The sequence below is a fragment of the Ascaphus truei genome, chromosome 1 (assembly GCF_040206685.1).
Source record: "Ascaphus truei isolate aAscTru1 chromosome 1, aAscTru1.hap1, whole genome shotgun sequence".
Lineage (NCBI taxonomy): Eukaryota > Metazoa > Chordata > Amphibia > Anura > Ascaphidae > Ascaphus > Ascaphus truei.
Window position 1 is genome coordinate 9,498,244 of NC_134483.1, and position 22,503 is coordinate 9,520,746.

Here is a 22,503-nt window from a genome sequence, read left to right on the forward strand (position 1 = left end):
GCAAATTTCCTTTGAACTATCGATAATAGCAAATGTAACCCTTTCTATGCCACGATATTCTTCAGGAGGTCCCTACCCTTGTAATCCGCACTGTCCTCAACAGTTTTTGCATTACGGGTGTTCATTATATGTCTGTCTATCTTTCTGTAGTATCGATCTATCTCTGAATTGACTCCACAGTGACGTATTACTCTAGATCTGTGTGAGGCTCTGGAGGGTCCTGTGAGTAAACAGGAAGTAACAAGATATTTGTGTGGCCCTGGTGTGTGGCACTGGTGTGTGGCACTGGAGAGTGCTTTATAACATAGTACCGATTGCTTCATTCTCTGTATTATTTCTGAACAATCAGTAAAAGTATCTGTTCCTGAATTGCATTCACTGTGTAGAATCTCGGTCCCTGGGAAGCCAATGATTGCACTGACAAATAGCAAAACTATCTATCTATCTATCTATCTATCTATCTATCTATCTATCTATCTATCTATCTATCTATCTATCTATCTATCGCTTTACTTCTTCCTGTCCCTCAGTATCTCTTTCTCAGTTTCTCTCTGAACCATCATCTCTCTTCCTCGCTGTCATTTCTCTCTCTCTCACTCTCCCTCCCTGACGCTCTCTCCCTCTCTCTTTCTATGTCTTGCTCTCTTGTCCTCTCTTTGTCGCCTTCTTAATATATGTCCCTGTCTCTCTTTGTCCAGCAGCGTGATGGGTGTGCTGATGTCCAAGAGGCAGACAGTGGAGCAGGTGCAGAAGGTCAGCATAGCCGTGTCTGCCTTTAAGGACGGACTGAAGGAACGTCCTCTCAACAAGAGAAAATCCGAGGGCTGTATCCGAGGAAGCAGTAAGGCTGACGTGCTGGACCAGGTGCTGGAGGAGGACAAGGATGAGGAAGGATCCAACACCGCCTCGCCCTGCCAGCTACATCAGGAGAACCCCAAAAACCGGGCCGCCTGGGAGAGACTACGGGATGGACGGGGGGTGGAACCTGAAGACTTTGATAGATCCAGCCGATTCACTCCACCTGCCTTCATCAGGCCCACTCGAGCTCTCGATGATGACAACCCCCTGGAAATTAGCCTGGTGCAAAGGGATGAGGTGAGGGCAATAGTAAAGTCCCAGATTTATGTGGAACATAGAGGTGCTGTCCAGCATGGGATAATATTAACCATGATATGTTTTAAAGGATGCAGCAGCATTGCCACATCTGAATGGGCCCCAATCTTACCATGCCAGTGCTTTTAAACTTGATAAGGGCTGGGACCCACTTAAAAATATATTATTACTTTTCCCAGCCCATTTACCAAATGTACCGATGTAGCCAGACTAAGGGGAGATGGACAGTAGCAACATAAGCAAGTGCAGACAGACGTGTGTTTTGACGCATTGGTTCCATGTTCTGCTCGTGTGTGCATCCAATGTACAGTATGAAAGTGTTTCTTATATTGAACGCAAATTGTTAGGCAGAAAAGTTTACGCTGCCTAAGAACTGGCAGATTTGTATGACACAAATACAAAATATAAAGTGACTCAGGGAGACGCAGAGTTTGCACATCTCATTATAATTTGTGCATCATGTAACGCTCCCTAACGCCTCCTGTTTTCTCTCCCTAAATCAAAAGTGGCCAAGATATTGATACATTGATGCAAAAAGACGCAAAATGAAAATGATGCAATTAGCATCAATTCTGCTCTAGATTTCCTATGATCCATCACCCCCTATACTTATCCCCGTAACCGGGAAATGCCGCTGGAAACCGGGAAGTTATCATTGAGATGCTGGGGCAGCAAGCCACGGCTCTAACATTCCCACAGAGCCACGGGGAAATGCTTCATTAGTCTGGCTACATCTGTAATTAAAAATACTATTCCTGTGACAGGTCTTCCTTTTTTAAAGAAGATAACAGCTTCCTTTTGTATATATAATTTACACTGTTACAGTATAATCTTTAATAACCTTTAATAACATTTACAAATTATTGGAAGAAAATACCAAACAATAAAATAATTGGGTCTTCAGTAAACTATCATTGCCACGTTTTTCTCAGAAAACCTTAGGTCACCTCCTGTGGATCTCCAGCTTTCCGCAGATCACAGATTAACAACCACTGTACTATGGTATACACGTAGCCACTGTATGTGCCAGGAATGTGGCAAAACCACATGCAGAGTCTTACCATATCTGCTGCTTCTTTACATAAAGGGGCGTACGCACTAAGCATCACAAACTGCTTCTTTGGTACGAAATTGGTGCATGGAAATCCCAAGGCAGGAGCAGGGGGGTAGGCGGGGGGAGAAGGCGGGGGGGGGGGGGAGAAGGCAGGGGCTGGGGGGGAAGGCAGGGGCTGGGGAGGAAGGCAGGGGCTGGGGGAAGTAGGCAGGGGCTGGGAGGGAAGGCAGGGGTGGTGGGAAAGATAGGGGCGGGGGGGAGGCAGGGGTGGGTGTCACTGTGTGTGTCAGTGTGTCTGTCACTGTATGTGTCCGGGGGCAAAAACTGAGCTGGGGGGGAAACTGAGCTGGGGGGGAAACTGAGCTGGGGGGCAAAAACGGAGCTGGGGGGACAAAAACGGAGCTGGGGGGGACAAAAACGGAGCTGGGGCGGCAACAACAGAGCTGGGGGTGCAAAAACAGAGCTGGGGGTGCAAAAACGGAGCTGGGGGTGCAAAAACGGAGCTGGGGGTGCAAAAACAGAGTTCAGGCTGCAGCAACAGCAGCATGCCCGGGGTTGGGGACCCCTGGGTTAGATTAGAGCACACCGGCCAATGAGAGCCGTGGGGGGGGGGGGGGGGCGGACACACGGGGGACACACAAACCGCTCAATGAGAGCTGTGGGAGGGTGGGCGGAGCGACGGACCAATCAAATTTTCCACAGGGACACACAAACAACACTTTGAGTTTTATATATATATAAGAATAAGATATAGTTATACAATACCATTTGGAATCCGGAATCAAGAGGGATGGTTGCACCTCCGTCAGGGTATATCCAGGAAGAAGTCTTGTTCAAAGACGAGACAAGTAGGGTTAATAGATTGTCACCTACTTTCTATATGTCCCTTATTGTATGTCCATATGCAATAATACAGCTTTTTGACAATATACCAGCTGGCGTGTGCTTAATCTTTCATTCACTGGAGAAGCCTATGCATACTAAGGAAGGCATCTGATTTGGCTAAGTGGAAAGTCCTCTGTGGATCTTGGAGAGTAACACAGTGCACACTGAGTGTCTGCGCACCTGCTTTTGTGCATGGTTGGGAGAGCAGAGCAGTCAGAGCGGCTAACGGAGTTCCCTCCGGTAAGACGTCAGAGGCTCCGAGTGTCTACGCGCAGGTTGCGGTAAAGTAGCTGGAGAGCTGATTAGCATCCCTGACGGAGGTGCAACCAGAGGCAAGCCCTGGTGACTGCGGCAAGCGACGGAGCACTGAGGTGTGCGGAGCTGAGCAGGAGAAGGGCTGGCATAGTGCAGTAAGAGTGTTTGGTGGACCGGACTAACAGCCGAGTTAACCACATGAGCTCTGTACAGAGGTTTGTGGTTGTGGGGGAGAGGACGACATGGTTATTTGCTAAGGTGCTGCATTGCCAAATTAAACAGGCATCATATACAGTACAAACTGGCGGCGTGAAGGTCCCAATACCCACCCCAACCCACCTACATCTAACCAAGTAACACTATGCTAAGTGCAAACATCTAATATTGATCTCCCTCAGCTAACTTTTATCTGAGCTCTCCTCGTAGAAGCACCGAGACATAGGGATCTATTTCCAACTCTCCATTCTCTCATAGCTAATGTGTTAATGTAATGTATGGCACAAAGTTGCAAGTGGTTTAAATTTCAATTGTGCATAATTAGAGGAATAATTCTCACCCTCTTCAATAGTATATAGTCACATTAACCCTCTATTGATAGATCTACTTTAACATTATTTTATTTCTAACATTTGCGTCGGGTGCAACTGATATATATATATATATATATATATATATATATATATGCAAATACAACTGTATGCTCATTTGCATGTCTTAGGCAGGTCTGCAACCCCGCCTTTCCCCATTATCACCCAGCATACAGCACTTCCACTGCAGCAAGGGATTCTGGGAAATGACATGCAAATGAACACAGAGTGTCACTTTTTGCCTCAAAAACCATTTTTAACATGGTTCCCTATAGGCTTAAGCTTCCTGCATGGTCACAGCTTTGAGCACAGCCAGGGTTAAGGTGCATACCCAGAAAACCACCCACAGACAGCTGTTTCGACCTTAATGGGTCTCATCAGTGTGGGGCTGATTTAACTGGGTATGCAAAGAGGCTATGGGATAGGCTATACCATAATACTGAGTTAAGTTATGGTGAGTAAAAAAAGTGACAAAAACCCTCCACAGGAAAGCAAATATGCAAATACAACTGTATGCTCATCTGCATGTCTTAGGCAGGTCTGCAACCCCGCCTTTCCCCATCATCACCCAGCATACAGCACTTCCACTGCAGCAAGGGATTCTGGGAAATGACATGCAAATGAGCACACAGTGTCACTTTTTGCCTCAAAAACCATTTTTAACATGGTTCCCTATAGGCTTAAGCTTGCTGCATGGTCACAGCTTTGAGTACAGCCAGGGTTAAGGTGCATACCCATAAAACCACCCACAGACAGCTGTTTCGACCTTAATGGGTCTCATCAGTGTGGGGTTGATTTTAACTGGGTATGCAAAGAGGCTATGGGATAGGCTATACCATAATACTGAGTTAAGTTATGGTGAGTAAAAAAAGTGACAAAAACCCTCTACAGGAAAGGCTAATATAGCCTCAGTCTCAACAAAGGAAATCACCCGGCGCTCTTGTGAACAAAATAAACAAAATAAACAAAATAAACAAAATAAACTGTGCAAATAATGTATATAATATATATATATATATATGCACCTTAACCCTGGCTGTGCTCAAAGCTGTGACCATGCAGCAAGCTTAAGCCTATAGGGAACCATGTTAAAAATGGTTTTTGAGGCAAAAAGTGACACTGTGTGCTTATTTGCATGTCATTTCCCAGAATCCCTTGCTGCAGTGGAAGTGCTGTATGCTGGGTGATAATGGGGAAAGGCGGGGTTGCAGACCTGCCTAAGACATGCAGATGAGCATACAGTTGTATTTGCATATTTGCTTTCCTGTGGAGGGTTTTTGTCACTTTTTTTACTCACCATAACTTAACTCAGTATTATGGTATAGCCTATCCCATAGCCTCTTTGCATACCCAGTTAAAATCAACCCCACACTGATGAGACCCATTAAGGTCGAAACAGCTGTCTGTGGGTGGTTTTATGGGTATGCACCTTAACCCTGGCTGTACTCAAAGCTGTGACCATGCAGCAAGCTTAAGCCTATAGGGAACCATGTTAAAAATGGTTTTTGAGGCAAAAAGTGACACTGTGTGCTCATTTGCATGTCATTTCCCAGAATCCCTTGCTGCAGTGGAAGTGCTGTATGCTGGGTGATAATGGGGAAAGGCGGGGTTGCAGACCTGCTTAAGACATGCAGATGAGCATACAGTTGTATTTGCATATATTTATATATATATATATATATATATATATATATATATATATATATATATATATATATTTATATATATATATTTATATACTGGAGAGAGAGAAATAATTCACTCCAGCAGGAGCAGACATAAGACAGCACTCAAAGGTAAGTAAGAAACCTTGTATTCAAAAATAAACATAGCACAAATATGACCAACGTTCGGTCCTCATGGGACCTTCCTCAGGGTGATGCTTGCCACGAGGACCAAAACGTTGGTCATGTTTGATCTGAGCCTCTGCTGCTGCGAACCTGGGGTGCACCTGGGTGATGCTCGGTAGCGCCTCCACATGTACAGAATTCTAGTATGTGGAATTCCCCCGTTACAGGACACATTAAGAATACACACTTGGTATAGCAGAACAGTTTTACTATATGCAGCTAAATCTAGTTACAGCCTACCCACCAGGTCTCGCACGGCCATACCTCCCAATACTCCACCCCCTCTCAATGGAGTCCCCATCCCCAAAGTACCTAGGGGCCCTTGTGCACCCAAACAACCCGGTGTCCACAAGGTCAGTCCCAGCACCCAATGTGTGGTACAGCACTGCCCACTAAAGTGTTGTTGGTGCACGTGAGGAGTTTGGTACCTGCCGGGAGTGTCCCCACCCGAACGCGCAGATGCTGTAGATGATGATGGGATCCATGGATCCGTTGCCGTAACCCGGTGAAGCCTCCGCCTCTACGTTGGGTGGTATCCCGCCTGGACTGTGCCACCGTTGATGAGTCTCTATGTGAAGGGTGATCTGGTCCCAGACCACCTATGGACAGGATGCAGCCACTTCTGTCTGTATCCCTCACTCTGAAGCTACAGGGGCAGTGTCCCTATACTATGGGCCTGTCCCTAAAGCAACCACAAGCTGAGGGGAGTTGGGCCTACTGTAGCTGGGGCCAATAGGGGTCTCTGGCCTAGTGCAGGTGCCACAGACACCTGCACACATAACCTACCCCTTCCTCGCCCCAGCTCCGACTGCTAATGTGGTGTAAGCGCGCAAAAATTATCTTCTCTGGTGCAGGGGAAAGCTGTTATTAACTTTGTGGCATCACCTGATTCGCTGTCCCTATGCCTGATGGGACTTGTTGTCCCCGCGGAGCACTTCTATCTAATGGCTCGAGTGGTCATACTGCGCATGCGCGAGTCTTGCGCATGTGCAATCAATTTCAATATGGCGGCGCCCCGCTATAGGAGCCGCTGGAAATTCGGTCACCATACCTTAACCCCCGACAGCCTGCCCAAGCTCTCGCACGCACCGATTCTAGTCGGAGGCACCCGCGCACCGCCCGCCGTCATCTGAGGAGGTAATGGGATCCAGGGGGGAACCTAACTACAGCAACAAAGCGTGGTGCAGTTGTGGAGTACAAAATCAGCACCACACAGACTTAGCAGACGCTATTGCACGTGCCAACAGGTACACTAGACAGGAGGGGTGGTGCCATGGGGTGCAGGGTTATGTATATTACATAAACCGGCAATGAGCCCCCCCTGATCCTGAGAGCTTACACTCTAGAAGGGTAGTTGCCTCCGCTAGCGCATTGTGTGCGTAGCAGAGCCTTTTGCACATGATGGCGGTGTAGCTCGTGATATCCTGCGTTATCACGGCCAGTGGATCCTATCGACATGCTCAAATTAAACGTGTTACATCTGTTCAGCTGTGAGCAGTAGAATATTCCTTTTGCTTTACACGCCCGGAGCAGTTATTGCCCCAGAATTGCACCACTTTTGCCTAAATATCGACTAAAGATTCCTGGCTGCAAAACTGGGTCAATATCATATCAGCACCACATTAACTAAAGAAAGGGGATCACATGCAAAACCATTTGGGGCTGATGTCCCGTAGTCTCCCGGCTGCACAAAACGGCACCGCATTTATGATGCAAACTAATCCATTTGGAAACCATGGGCTTTTTACCCTGATAAATTTGATGCTGTTTTCTTGCTCCCCTTTTTCTGCCCTTTACTGCTTCCTCCAACACCCCCCCCCCCCTAGTTTTGCTCCAGTTTTGCAGCTGGGAGATTCGGATAAGTGAACCTCGAGGTCAGGGGTGGCCAACTCCAGTCATCAAGGGCCACCAACCGGTCAGATTTTTAGGATATCCCTGCTTCAGCACAGGTGGCTCAATCACGGAGCCACTGATTGAGCCACCTGTGCTGAAGCAGTGATATCTCGGAAAACCTGAATTGCTGGTGGCCCTTTAGCACTGGAGTTGGCCGCCCCTGCTCAAGGTTTATCAATGTATAGGTAAATGCCCAAGAGACGCATTATCCCCGTGTATATCCCATTGAAGCAGAGAGCGGGAGGCGGATAAATAATATATTTTCGACCAACAATTTTCCCTTTCTAAATAAATGAAAACGAATACAGAAGTAGCATCTGTTCCTGCACGCCGGCCGGCGCGTCCCAACCAGTACCGTACTGCGGAAGCCCCTTTTTTGCACAAGGCTAATCCTTTTAGATCGCAGCTGCTCCCGCCCGCGCGTTTTATGCCCCTCCCCCCATGCTGCAACGTGCCAGCTGGAGCAATGGTGTCTGCTACATCTGTAAGTGTAGTAGCAGGCATGACACCAAAAGTAGACGTGTTACTAATCTGGCCAATGTGATGTTCTCACTCCCTGATTGGGACGGAAAATTTTATCCCAGTTTCAATGATTTCTTGGGGAGATACAGGGGGATAAGGTTATACACAGTGGGTTATGTAGTGGAGAAGGAGCGGCTCAGTGAGTAAAGACACTGACTGGCACTGAGAGTTTGAAGGGGAGCCTGGTTCAATTTCCGTTGTCGGCTCCTTGTGACCTTGGGCAAGTGACTTTATCTCCTTGTGCCTCAGGCACCAAAAACATAGATTGTAAGCTACACAGGGCAGGGACCTGTGTCTGCAAAATGTCTCTGTAAAGCACTATGTATAAATAGCAGCGCTACACAAGAACATGCTATTATTATTATTATTATTATTATTATTATTATTATTATTATTATGTAGCAAAGTCTCCCTGCTGGGGTAAAGGAAATGCACCATATGTTTTACCGCAAAAGACCCATTGTATTCTGCGAGACCTTTCCCGTTGGTATATTCAGTACCATTTTTTGTTCTAGTTTTGCAGCTGGGGGAATTTAATGCATAACCCCCAAAGTGTCAGAGACCCAAGCCTAGAATCGAACCCACGCCTTGACTGCAACGCTGCACCTACTCACTACTTCTTAACTTCAGTATAAAGGGAAAGAGCAGCCTGCAGCTATTAAATACGCCCAGAACGTTTATTATCTGTAACTGCCCATGAAATGTCTGTAAATATAACGTGTAACCTTGTATTCTCACCATAACTCTGTGCCCAGGACTAGAGAAGGGCGAACACGCCTCAAATACGTTTCGCGGTGTCAAATCCGCAAACAGATTGCGTCAGTTTTAATCCACGCATTCATCAAAAACCGCCATCGGATATCATGCGGGGACGGATTGGTAGAATCCAACGTGCAGATTCGGCAATCCGTTGCCAGATTCCAAAGCATCCGCCAATGCATTGCTGCAACCGCGGATTGGATTCTACCAATCCGTCCACAAGTGGCGGAATCCGCAGAGCGAATTTGTAATAATAATAAAAAATCCACAAAACACGAAGTGCCCTTTTTGAGATTGATCCGTTGAAATCCGCGGAGTAAAGGAACCGTCCGATCCGCTGGGGGTCTGAATTTTCCCCCCAAAAATTGCCTGTCTCTACCCAGGACATACGTGAAAACGAGAGGAAACTCTCAATGTGTTACTCCCTGGTAAATCCTTTTATAATAAATAAATAAGCTTGTGCACATCTTGACCTCATTATCACTGATATTTCATGCTATTAGGTTCTTACTGTCATTAACATTAGGTAATGACGCCCTTAGGGAACAAACACCGAAGCATGCGTCCGTGAGCCTTCATTATACAGCTGTGCTCGGGAGAGAGATGCCGTGCGCTCTGGGATACATTACAATAGCAAAATGAGGGTACCTGCTGCACACCATAAAGTACAAGGAATGACACACTTACTGGGGCTCTCGACCCCAGAGAAAACCCGTCAGTTATCCAAAATACGCAATGAACACAAAGCGAATCGGGGCACTGCGGGTTGGCTTAAAGATAAATCTATTTAGTTAAGCCATAAATAAATAGATTTATCGTTAAGCCAAGCCGCAGTGCCCTGACTCGCCTTTTCTTCACTGTACATTACAATATGCCATCATTAGAATGATATCACATGGAAAGACTCACTCTGATCAGCCGATATTATGTCTTTATGAACCTCAGCCCACTTATCTAATGTGCAGATGTAGGCAGAGTAACATTCCCCGCGAGAAGCCGGTAACCTGACGCAGGAAGTCGGTAACCTGACGCAGGAAGTCGGTAACCTGCCGCAGGAAGCCGGTTACCTGCCAAAAGGAAGCCGGTAACCTGCCACAGGAAGCCGGTAACCTGACGCAGGAAGTCGGTAACCTGACGCAGGAAGCCGGTAATCGGCCGCAGGAAGCCTGTAACCTGCCGCAGGAAGCCGGTAACCTGCCGCAGAAAGCCTGTAACTTGCCGCAGAAAGCCAATAACCTGCCGCCGGAAGCTGGCAATCTGCCGCAGGAAGCCGGTAAAATGCCGCAGGAAGCCGGTAACCTGCCGCAGGATGCCGGTAACCTGCCAAAAGGAAGCCGGTAACCTGCTGAAAGGAAGCCGGTAACCTGCCGCAGGAAGCCGGTAACCTGCCGCAGGAAGCCGGTAACCTGCCGCAGGAAGCCTGTAACCTGACGCAGGAAGCCGGTAATCGGCCGCAGGAAGCCTGTAATCTGCCACAGGAAGCCGGTAACCTGACGCAGGAAGTCGGTAACCTGACGCAGGAAGCCGGTAATCGGCCGCAGGAAGCCTGTAACCTGCCGCAGGAAGCCGGTAACCTGCTGCAGGAAGCTAATAACCTGCCGCCGGAAGCCGGTAATTTGCCGCCGGTAGCCAGTAACCTGCTGCAGGATGCCGGTAACCTGCCGAAAGGAAGCCGGTAACCTGCCAAAAGGAAGCCGGTAACCTGCCACAGGAAGCCGGTAACCTGACGCAGGAAGTCGGTAACCTGAAGCAGGAAGCCGGTAATCGGCCGCAGGAAGCCTGTAACCTGCCGCAGGAAGCCGGTAACCTGCCACAGAAAGCCTGTAACTTGCCGCCGGAAGCTGGTAATCTGCCGAAAGGAAGCCGGTAACCTGCCACAGGAAGCCGGTAACCTGCCACAGGAAGCCGGTAACCTGCCGCAGGAAGCCGGTAACCTGCCGCAGGATGCCGGTAACCTGCCAAAAGGAAGCCGGTAACCTGCCGCCGGAAGCTGGTAACCTGCCGCCGGAAGCCGGTAACCTGCCACAGGAAGCCGGTAACCTGCCGCAGGAAGCCGGTAACCTGCCGCAGGATGCCGGTAACCTGCCAAAAGGAAGCCGGTAACCTGCTGAAAGGAAGCCGGTAACCTGCCGCAGGAAGCGGGTAACCTGCCGCAGGAAGCCGGTAACCTGCCAAAAGGAAGCCGGTAATCTGCCACAGGAAGCCGGTAACCTGACGCAGGAAGTCGGTAACCTGACGCAGGAAGCCGGTAATCGGCCGCAGGAAGCCTGTAACCTGCCGCAGGAAGCCGGTAACCTGCTGCAGGAAGCTAATAACCTGCCGCCGGAAGCCGGTAATTTGCCGCCGGTAGCCAGTAACCTGCCGCAGGAAGCCTGTAACCTGCCGCCGGAAGCCGGTAACCTGCCGCAGGAAGCCGGTAAACTGCCGCAGGAAGCCGGTAAACTGCCGCAGGAAGTCGATAACCGGCCGCAGGAAGTCGGTAACCTGCCGCAGGAAGTCGGTATCCGGTCGCAAGAAGCCAATAACCGGTCGCAGGAAGCCGGTAATCTGCCGCAGGAAGCCGGTAACCGGCCGCAGGAAGCCAATAACCTGCCGCAGGAAGCCGGTAACCGGCCGCAGGAAGCCAATAACCTGCAGCAGGAAGCCAGTAACCAGCCGCAGGAAGCCGGTAACCTGCCGCAGGAAGCCGGTAACACGGAGTAACTGATATACGCAGAGCTTTGTTGTAGTACAGTGAGTAACAGTACCACTGACTCCTGATACAGTATCCGGGTGCGTAATAGCTTCGCAATGGGGAGAACGACTAGCACAGTGATAATGTTACTGTCTTTGAAGTGGGTGAACTTCGTTCCAGTTCTAGAGATCTATGTGCTAAAGTCTCCCGGCTGCAAAAGCAGGGCAAAAACCAAAGCCACGTAATGTACATCACAGTATAGGGGGGTATGCCATGTAATGTACATCACAGTATAGGGGGGTATGCCATGTAATGTACATCACAGTATAGGGGGGTATGCCATGGAATGTACATCACAGTATAGGGGGGTATGCCATGTAATGTACATCACAGTATAGGGGGGTATGCCATGTAATGTACATCACCGTATAGGGGGGTATGCCATGTAATGTACATCACCATATAGGGGGGTATGCCATGTAATGTACATCACAGTATAGGGGGGTATGCAATGTAATGTACATCACCGTATAGGGGGGTATGCCATGTAATGTACATCACAGTATATGGGGGGTATGCCATGTAATGTACATCACAGTATAGGGGGTTATGCCATGTAATGTACATCACAGTATAGGGGGGTATGCCATGTAAAGTACATCACCGTATAGGGGGGTATGCCATGTAATGTACATCACCGTATAGGGGGGTATGCCATGTAATGTACATCACAGTATAGGGGGTTATGCCATGTAATGTACATCACAGTATAGGGGGTATGCCATGTAAAGTACATCACCGTATAGGGGGGTATGCCATGTAATGTACATCACCGTATAGGGGGGTATGCCATGTAATGTACATCACAGTATAGGGGGGTATGCCATGTAATGTACATCACCGTATAGGGGGGTATGCCATGTAATGTACATCACCGTATAGGGGGGTATGCCATGTAATGTACATCACCTTATAGGGGGGTATGACATGTAATGTACATCACAGTATAGGGGGGTATGCCAAGTAATGTACATCACAGTATAGGGGGGGTATGCCATGTAATGTACATCACCGTATAGGGGGGTATGCCATGTAATGTACATCACAGTATAGGGGGGTATGCCAAGTAATATACATCACAGTATAGGGGGGTATGCTATATAATGTACATCACCGTATAGAGGGGTATGCCATGTAATGTACATCACAGTATAGGGGGGTATGCTATATAATGTACATCACAGTATAGGGGGGTATGCCATGTAATGTACATCACAGTATAGGGGGGTATGCCATGTAATGTACATCACCGTATAGGGGGTATGCCATGTAATGTACATCACCGTATAGGGGGGGGGTATGCCATGTAATGTACATCACAGTATAGGGGGGGTATGCCATATAATTTACATCACAGTATAGGGGGGGTATGGCATGTAATGTACATCACCGTATAGGGGGGTATGCCATGTAATGTACATCACAGTATAGGGGGGTATGCCATGTAATGTACATCACAGTATAGGGGGGTATGCCAAGTAATGTACATCACAGTATAAGGGGGTATGCCATGCAATGTACATCACCGTATAGAGGTGTATGCCATGTAATGTACATCACAGTATAGGGGGGGTATGGCATGTAATGTACATCACCGTATAGGGGGGTATGCCATGTAATGTACATCACAGTATAGGGGGGTATGCCATGTAATGTACATCACAGTATAGGGGGGGTATGCCATGTAATGTACATCACAGTATAGGAGGGGTATGCCATGTAATGTACATCACAGTATAGGGGGGTATGCCAAGTAATGTACATCACAGTATAGGGGGTATGCCATGCAATGTACATCACAGTATAGGTGGGTATGCCATGTAATGTACAACACTGTATAGGGGGGTATGCCTGTAATATACATCACAGTATAGGGGGTATGCCATGTAATGTACATCACAGTATAGGGGGGTATGCCATGTAATGTACATCACAGTATAGGGGGGTATGCCATGTAATGTACATCACCGTATAGGGGGGTATGCCATGTAATGTACATCACAGTATAGGGGGGTATGCCATGTAATGTACATCACAGTATAGGGGGGAATGCTAAGTAATGTACATCACAGTATAGGGGGGGTATGCCATGTAATGTACATCACAGTATAGGGGGGGTATGCCATGTAATGTGCATCACAGTATAGGGGGGAATGCTAAGTAATGTACATCACAGTATAGGGGGGGTATGCCATGTAATGTACATCACAGTATAGGGGTATGCCATGTAATGTGCATCACAGTATAGGGGTGTGTGCCATGTAATGTACATCACAGTATAGGGATCCCATTGGAAGCAATGGGAGTTTTTCCTTTGGTACGTCTGGGGCAATTCTTTTGCACAGACTTTGCCCCAGTTTTGCCGCCTGGAGACTTTAGGAAATAACCCTCCCATTAGTGTGACTTGGGCAGTCACTTCGGGGAATATGTATGAAGTGCTGCTAAGCCATAACACACCTATAAACATTTAACATCAATGGGTCGTAAGGAGCTTTACAGATCAGCACCGCTTAGTAAATATGTATTTGTATCTCATTGGGCGTCAGGCAAAGTGCTACGTACAGGGGAGGAGCGGCGCAGTGAGTAAGGACACTGACTCTGTAAAGAACAGCACTGGGTGTGAAGCAGGGGAACCTGGTTCAAATACCAGCGTCAGCTCCTTGTGCCCTTGGGCGAGTTACTTTATCTCCCTGTGCCTCAAGCACCAAAAACATAGAGTGTAAGCTGTGTTTAACTTTCCTGTGTGCTGCGTACTGTGCGCTAGACTCTTATTGTGATGCACGCTGAGTCACACTGCGAGAAAGAGCTATATGAAGTTGTTATTACAGAGGTGTGTACAGCACCCTGCAGAATAATATTATACTGTACTTGGTATCGCTGCCCTTATAAAGGGAAAAGGTCAGCTTCTGAACATGTTTTCATCTAAATCTGAGGGAAGTAATTAAAATGCTATCACACATAACATCTCGCTGGGCTTTGATGGGTAATATTATTGTTTGATGGTGTTGTTGTCACATTTCTCGTATGTGATGATAGGATGTGTCAGGAATCCGTGAATGTGTCCGAGATATGAGGCCACTGCTGGAACAGTCCAGACTATCGCCCCCCAGCCGGCTCAGGAGAAGCTGTGGGCTGGAAGGGCTCCCCATCATTGGACCAAAGTGAACTAAGGATATGTTTAATGGTTTAAATGTATGTGACAAATATCCTGAAAAATTAAACGAGACAATTATAGCTATTTATGTAACCAATGTTTAAAAAATATTAATGTTTCCATCGTAAACAAGGCATTTGGATTTTGTTTATGATATTTACTTCATCTTATTTTGTGCGGTAGGTAAATTCTTGATTCAGACGTGTGTCCCCTTTGTTGGGTGGTTTGCAGTGATGACTCTATGCTGCCATCTTTAAAGGGGCAGCCTTAGTGCAAGGCAAGCAAGGCTGCTGCCGGGGGCCCTGCACCTTCAGGGGCCCTGCACCTTCAGGGGCCCTGCATCTTCGGGGGCCCTGCACTCCCTCCTCTCCCCCCTGGCAGGGCCGGGATCCAACTTTCACCCGACCAGAGCGGGGAGCTGGATGAGATAGCTTGGGGTCCCTCTTCTCCAGCTCCCTCTCTGGTCGGAGCGATCCCAGCGCGATATGAGGAGGGAGAGGAGGGAGCGTGGACCGGCAGAGAGGTGTGTGTGGGGTGTGTGTGTGTGTGTATGTGTGTGTGTCTGTTTTCTCCTCACTTTTTCTGGAGCGGGCCGTCTCCTGGCAACGCAACGTTACCGTGTCACATGATGACTCGTTGCCATGACTCTGCCACACTGCCGGCAGAGGGCTGCTCATCGAGGTAATTCCCTTTCAGCATGCCTCCTTGCGCCCCGCAGGGCCTCAGACCGGCCCTGCGCCAAACAGATAAAGTAGAAGAGCAAACACAATAATAAGATTAGAATTACATAGGACGAAGAAAATAGAAACGCATCCACTTTTATACAGGTAACAATAAACTGTTTTTTTTGTTGAGAGATGAAATGAGCAGGGAACATGCTGCACCCCCTTTATAAATTCATTGGAAGCAGAGGGTCCCTGGACATGATCTGATATTTACTCAGAAAAAGAGTGCCGATACTTCCACGTATTTACATCCCCGGCGTTACACAGGCCAATAGGAAGCCGCGATGGGTGAGATTTAAACCTCCATGTTGTTCCCCCGGGAGGGGATGATAGTGGTGCTCCCTTCAGCTGGAAGTATCTTGGGACCCAGGCGGTCTCCAGAGCTGACATTAGCCTGGTTCCCCTTTGTAGAGATGGACGGACCTTTCTGAATCCGATCCGCAGATTTTCCAGAGCTTTCGCGGCCTCTTTATAGTCCATCGCTGGCTCTCAGCTGGACTGATTTAAAAAAATTCTGTGGACGGTTTTAACTTGAATTGTGTGCGTGCGTGTCTACATCCTCTCAAACCTCCCTTACAATAACTCAGGGAGGGATACTTATTCTCAAATAGGAGCACACCTGAGGCACACTGGGAGATATGCTAATGGTTATGCAAAGTATATTCAAACGAGTCACATCCCACACTTCCTAAAAGCATCTAAATTACAACTATATTGAGTTGACCAGCCTAAGGCGCAGCGGTGAAGCTATAGCCTGGGCAGCTCGGGGACCCGCGCTCTTGAGGGGCACGCTCTCTCCCCCCCTATTGGCGACACATTGCGGGCCTGAGAGCAAAGAGATAAAGAGAAAGAGCAGAGAGAGAGAAGAGAGAGAAGAGAGAGAGAGAAGAGAGAGAGAGAGTAAAGAGAGAGAGCAAAGAGAGAGAGAGAGCAAAGAGAGAGAGAGAGCAAAGAGAGAGAGAGAGAGAAAAGAGAGAGAGCAAAGAGAGAAAGCAAAGAGAGAGAGAGAGAGAGCAAATAGAGAGAGAGAGAGAGAGAGAGAGAGAGCAAATAGAGAGAGAGAGAGAGAGAGAGAGAGCAAAGAGCAAAGAGAGAGAGAGAGAGCAAATAGAGAGAGAGAGAGAGCAAAGAGAGAGAGAGCAAAGAGAGAGAGAGAGAGAGAGAGATCAAAGAGAGAGAGAGAGAGCAAAGAGAGAAAAGAGAAGAGAGAGAGAGAGCAAAGAGAGAAGAGAGAGAGAGACAGAGAGAGAGACAGAGAGAGAGAGGGAGACATGAGGGGGCTCTGACTTTTTTTTTTGCCCGGGAGCCCGCACGTCTAGCTACGCCACTGCTAAGGCGCCTAGTGACTGGAATGGTGTACTGGTGTCAGGCCCAAGAGGACTAAAACCCACAACCACTGCTTCCTGAGCACCAGCTGTAACATTGTGAGCTAAACCAGCTGCCAGGTAGCAGCACTGCCACTGTCTATTAGCATATTGCTGAGGGATATCTATTGGGTTGAGCTAATATAAGGATTGTAACCTTGAGAGGGCTTGAAGCGTACAGTAATAATATGCACTGAGAGCTGCGAGTTACTGAGCCCAGGTGAGAGGAAATAAAACACAGACTTTCCGACACACACACACGTAAAAACCAGGTGAAGCAAATAAAGCCCATGCAGAGAGAAAGTGATATAACAAAGTGACATCGTGACTTGAGATAGTACTTCTTACTAAGCAGTGCTCTGCTATAATGCACCGTCAGTGCTGGCATACATTACAGCCTATTCACATAAATGGACAGTAGGGTGTCTTCCCGTCTCAGAAGGTGTCTCGTGGCTTATTAGATATGATTCTTTATCCCAGAAGAGGCTAAAGTGCTTTGTACAGGTATGAGCACTCAGTGAGTAGAGCTGAAATGTATGCTGTGACAGTGGCGCTAGCCATCAGCTGGGATAGCTCACACTGCTAGAGCTGCTGTCCGGGATAACAGAGGTTGTGTGGTTTCTAATCCTGTTGGGTCTGACACCGTACCCCATTGCTCATAAGGTGCCTTAGACTTGTCAACACAATAACACTTCCTGTGGTTTGCAGCATTTAATTCATTTTAAATTCAATTCAGTATGTGTCTTGCACAGTGAAAATCTTTGTCCCTAGCCATGGTGTGTAAAATAATGTTTACACCCCATTTCTTGTCATGTTATTTGTCTATTACAGGGTTAACTGAAACATCATAAAACTTTTATTAAAGTACCTCCCTCCCGTATAACACCATCACCGCAGCATAATACCGCTCTGAGCTCTCCTTCCCACCCAGTGCTCACACCTCCCCCCCCGGTATAACACCATCACCGCAGCATAATACCGTCCTCAGCTCTCCTCACCCAGTGCTCACACCTTTTATTAAAGTACCTCCCCCCCCGGTATAACACCATCACCGCAGCATAATAACGTTCTGAGCTCCTTCCCACCCAGTGCTCACACCTCCCCCCCGGTATAACACCATCACCGCAGCATAATATTGCTCTGAGCTCAACTTCTCACCCAGTGCTCACACCTCCCCCCCGGTATAACACCATCACCGCAGCATAATACCGCTCTGAGCTCTCCTTCTCACCCAGTGCTCACACCTCCCCCGGTATAACACCATCACCGCAGCATAATACCGCTCTGAGCTCTCCTTCCAACCCAGTGCTCACACCTCCCCCGGTATAACACCATCACCGCAGCATAATACCGCTCTGAGCTCTCCTTCTCACCCAGTGCTCACACCTCCCCCCGGTAAAACACCATCACCGCAGCATAATACCGCTCTGAGCTCTCCTTCCCACCCAGTGCTCACACCTCCCCCCCCGGTATAACACCATCACCGCAGCATAATACCGCTCTGAGCTCTCCTCCTCACCCAGTGCTCACACCTCCCCCCGGTATAACACCATCACCGCAGCATAATACCGCTCTGAGCTCTGCTCACCCAGTGCTCACACCTCCCCCCGGTATAACACCATCACCGCAGCATAATACCGCTCTGAGCTCTCCTTCCCACCCAGTGCTCACACCTCCCCCCCCGGTATAACACCATCACCGCAGCATAATACCGCTCTGAGCTCTCCTCCTCACCCAGTGCTCACACCTCCCCCGGTATAACACCATCACCGCAGCATAATACCGCTCTGAGCTCTCCTTCCCACCCAGTGCTCACACCTCCCCCCCGGTATAACACCATCACCGCAGCATAATACCGCTCTGAGCTCTCCTCCTCACCCAGTGATCACACCTCCCCCGGTATAACACCATCACCGCAGCATAATACCGCTCTGAGCTCTCCTCACCCAGTGCTCACACCATCCCCCGGTATAACACCATCACCGCAGCATAATACCGCTCTGAACTCTCCTCACCCAGTGCTCACACCTCCCCCGGTATAACACCATCACCGCAGCATAATACCGCTCTGAGCTCTCCTCACCCAGTGCTCACACCTCCCCCCGGTATAACACCATCACTGCAGCATAATATTGCTCTGAGCTCAACTTCTCACCCAGTGCTCACACCTCCCCCGGTATAACACCATCACCACAGCATAATACCGCTCTGAGCTCTCCTCCTCACCCAGTGCTCACACCTCCCCCGGTATAACACCATCACTGCAGCATAATACCGCTCTGAGCTCTCCTCCTCACCCAGTGCTCACACCTCCCCCGGTATAACACCATCACCACAGCATAATACCGCTCTGAGCTCCTTCTCACCCAGTGCTCACACCTCCCCCGGTATAACACCGTCACCGCAGCATAATACCGCTCTGAGCTCCTCCTCACCCAGCGCTCACACCTCCCCCGGTATAACACCATCACCGCAGCATAATACCGCTCTGAGCTCCTTCTCACCCAGTGCTCACACCTCCCCCCGGTATAACACCATCACCGCAGCATAATACCGCTCTGAGCTCTGCTCACCCAGTGCTCACACCTCCCCCCCCGGTATAACACCATCACCGCAGCATAATACCGCTCTGAGCTCTGCTCACCCAGTGCTCACACCTCCCCCGGTATAACACCGTCACCGCAGCATAATACCGCTCTGAGCTCCTTCTCACCCAGTGCTCACACCTCCCCCCGGTATAACACCATCACCGCAGCATAATACCGCTCTGAGCTCTCCTCCTCACCCAGTGCTCACACCTCCCCCCCGGTATAACACCATCACCGCAGCATAATACCGCTCTGAGCTCCTCCTCACCCAGTGCTCACACCTCCCCCGGTATAACACCATCACCGCAGCATAATACCGCTCTGAGCTCCTCCTCACCCAGTGCTCACACCTCCCCCGGTATAACACCGTCACCGCAGCATAATACCGCTCTGAGCTCTCCTTCTCACCCAGTGCTCACACCTCCCCCGGTATAACACCATCACCGCAGCATAATACCGCTCTGAGCTCTCCTTCTCACCCAGTGCTCACACCTCCCCCGGTATAACACCATCACCGCAGCATAATACCGCTCTGAGCTCTCCTTCTCACCCAGTGCTCACACCTCCCCCCCCCGGTATAACACCATCACCGCAGCATAATACCGCTCTGAGCTCTCCAACCCACCCAGTGCTCACACCTCCCCCGGTATAACACCATCACCGCAGCATAATACCGCTCTGAGCTCTCCTCCTCACCCAGTGCTCACACCTCCCCCCGGTATAACACCATCACCGCAGCATAATACCGCTCTGAGCTCCTTCCCACCCAGTGCTCACACCTCCCCCCGGTATAACACCATCACCGCAGCATAATACCGCTCTGAGCTCCTTCCCACCTAGTGCTCACACCTCCCCCCGGTATAACACCGTCACCGCAGCATAATACCGCCCTGAGCTCTCCTCCTCACCCAGTGCTCACACCTCCCCCGGTATAACACCATAACCGCAGCATAATACCGCTCTGAGCTCTCCTTCTCACCCAGTGCTCACACCTCCCCCCGGTATAACACCATCACCGCAGCAAAATACCGCTCTGAGCTCCTCCTCACCCAGTGCTCACACCTCCCCCCCGGTATAACACCATCACCGCAGCATAATACCGCTCTGAGCTCCTCCTCACCCAGTGCTCACACCTCCCCCTGGTATAACACCGTCACCGCAGCATAATACCGCTCTGAGCTCTGCTCCTCACCCAGTGCTCAAACCTCCCCCCCGGTATAACACCATCACCGCAGCATAATACCGCTCTGAGCTCTGCTCCTCACCCAGTGCTCACACCTCCCCCGGTATAACACCATCACCGCAGCATAATACCGTTCTGAGCTCCTTCTCACCCAGTGCTCACACCTCCCCCGGTATAACACCATCACCGCAGCATAATACCGTTCTGAGCTCCTTCTCACCCAGTGCTCACACCTCCCCCGGTATAACACCATCACCGCAGCATAATACCGCTCTGAGCTCTGCTCCTCACACAGTGCTCACACCTCCCCCGGTATAACACCATCACCGCAGCATAATACCGCTCTGAGCTCTGCTCCTCACCCAGTGCTCACACCTCCCCCGGTATAACACCATCACCGCAGCATAATACCGCTCTGAGCTCCTTCCCACCCAGTGCTCACACCTCCCCCGGTATAACACCATCACCGCAGCATAATACCGCTCTCAGCTCTGCTCACCCAGTGCTCACACCTCCCCCCGGTATAACACCATCACCGCAGCATAATACCGTTCTGAGCTCCTTCCCACCCAGTGCTCACACCTCCCCCCGGTATAACACCATCACCGCAGCATAATACCGCTCTGAGCTCTCCTTCTCACCCAGTGCTCACACCTCCCCCCCCGGTATAACACCATCACCGCAGCATAATACCGTTCTGAGCTCCTTCCCACCCAGTGCTCACACCTCCCCCCGGTATAACACCATCACCGCAGCATAATACCGCTCTGAGCTCTCCTTCCCACCTAGTGCTCACACCTCCCCCGGTATAACACCATCACCGCAGCATAATACCGCTCTGAGCTCCTTCCCACCCAGTGCTCACACCTCCCCCCCGGTATAACACCATCACCGCAGCATAATACCGCTCTGAGCTCTGCTCAGCCAGTGCTCACACCTCCCCCCGGTATAACACCATCACCGCAGCATAATACCGCTCTGAGCTCTCCTTCCCACCCAGTGCTCACACCTCCCCCCCGGTATAACACCATCACCGCAGCATAATACCGCTCTGAGCTCTCCTTCTCACCCAGTGCTCACACCTCCCCCGGTATAACACCATCACCGCAGCATAATACCGCTCTGAGCTCAACTTCTCACCCAGTGCTCACACCTCCCCCGGTATAACACCATCACCGCAGCATAATACCGCTCTGTGCTCTCCTTCTCACCCAGTGCTCACACCTCCCCCCCGGTATAACACCGTCACCGCAGCATAATACCGCTCTGAGCTCTCCTTCCCACCCAGTGCTCACACCTCCCCCCCGGTATAACACCATCACCGCAGCATAATACCGCTCTGAACTCTCCTCCTCACCCAGCGCTCACACCTCCCCCGGTATAACACCATCACCGCAGCATAATACCGCTCTGAACTCTCCTTCCCACCCAGTGCTCACACCTCCCCCGGTATAACACCATCACCGCAGCATAATACCGCCCTGAGCTCTCCTTCCCACCCAGTGCTCACACCTCCCCCCCGGTATAACACCGTCACCGCAGCATAATACCGCTCTGAGCTCTCCTTCCCACCCAGTGCTCACACCTCCCCCCTGTATAACACCATCACTGCAGCATAATACCGCTCTGAGCTCTCCTCACCCAGTGCTCACACCTCCCCCGGTATAACACCATCACCGCAGCATAATACCGCTCTGAGCTCTCCTCACCCAGTGCTCACACCTCCCCCCGGTATAACACCATCACCGCAGCATAATACCGCCCTGAGCTCTCCTTCCCACCCAGTGCTCACACCTCCCCCCCGGTATAACACCATCACCGCAGCATAATACCGCTC

General features: G+C 49.8%; 1 protein-coding gene across 2 annotated transcripts in view; it reads left to right on the forward strand.

Annotated features, from left to right (window-relative positions):
• The window catches only part of PHF24 (PHD finger protein 24), a 41,185-nt gene extending 38,943 nt beyond the window's left edge, over positions 1 to 2,242 (forward strand). Inside the window, exon 2 of one of the 2 annotated variants that reach the window (XM_075581512.1) lies at positions 702 to 2,242. In XM_075581512.1, the coding sequence (XP_075437627.1) occupies positions 706 to 1,242 (537 nt within the window). In that variant the 5' untranslated portion in view covers positions 702 to 705 and the 3' untranslated portion in view covers positions 1,243 to 2,242. Of the gene's footprint in view, positions 1 to 698 lie in introns of both variants that reach the window. The other variant, XM_075581464.1, reaches the window with a different exon arrangement.
• Positions 2,243 to 22,503: the final 20,261 nt, after the last annotated feature.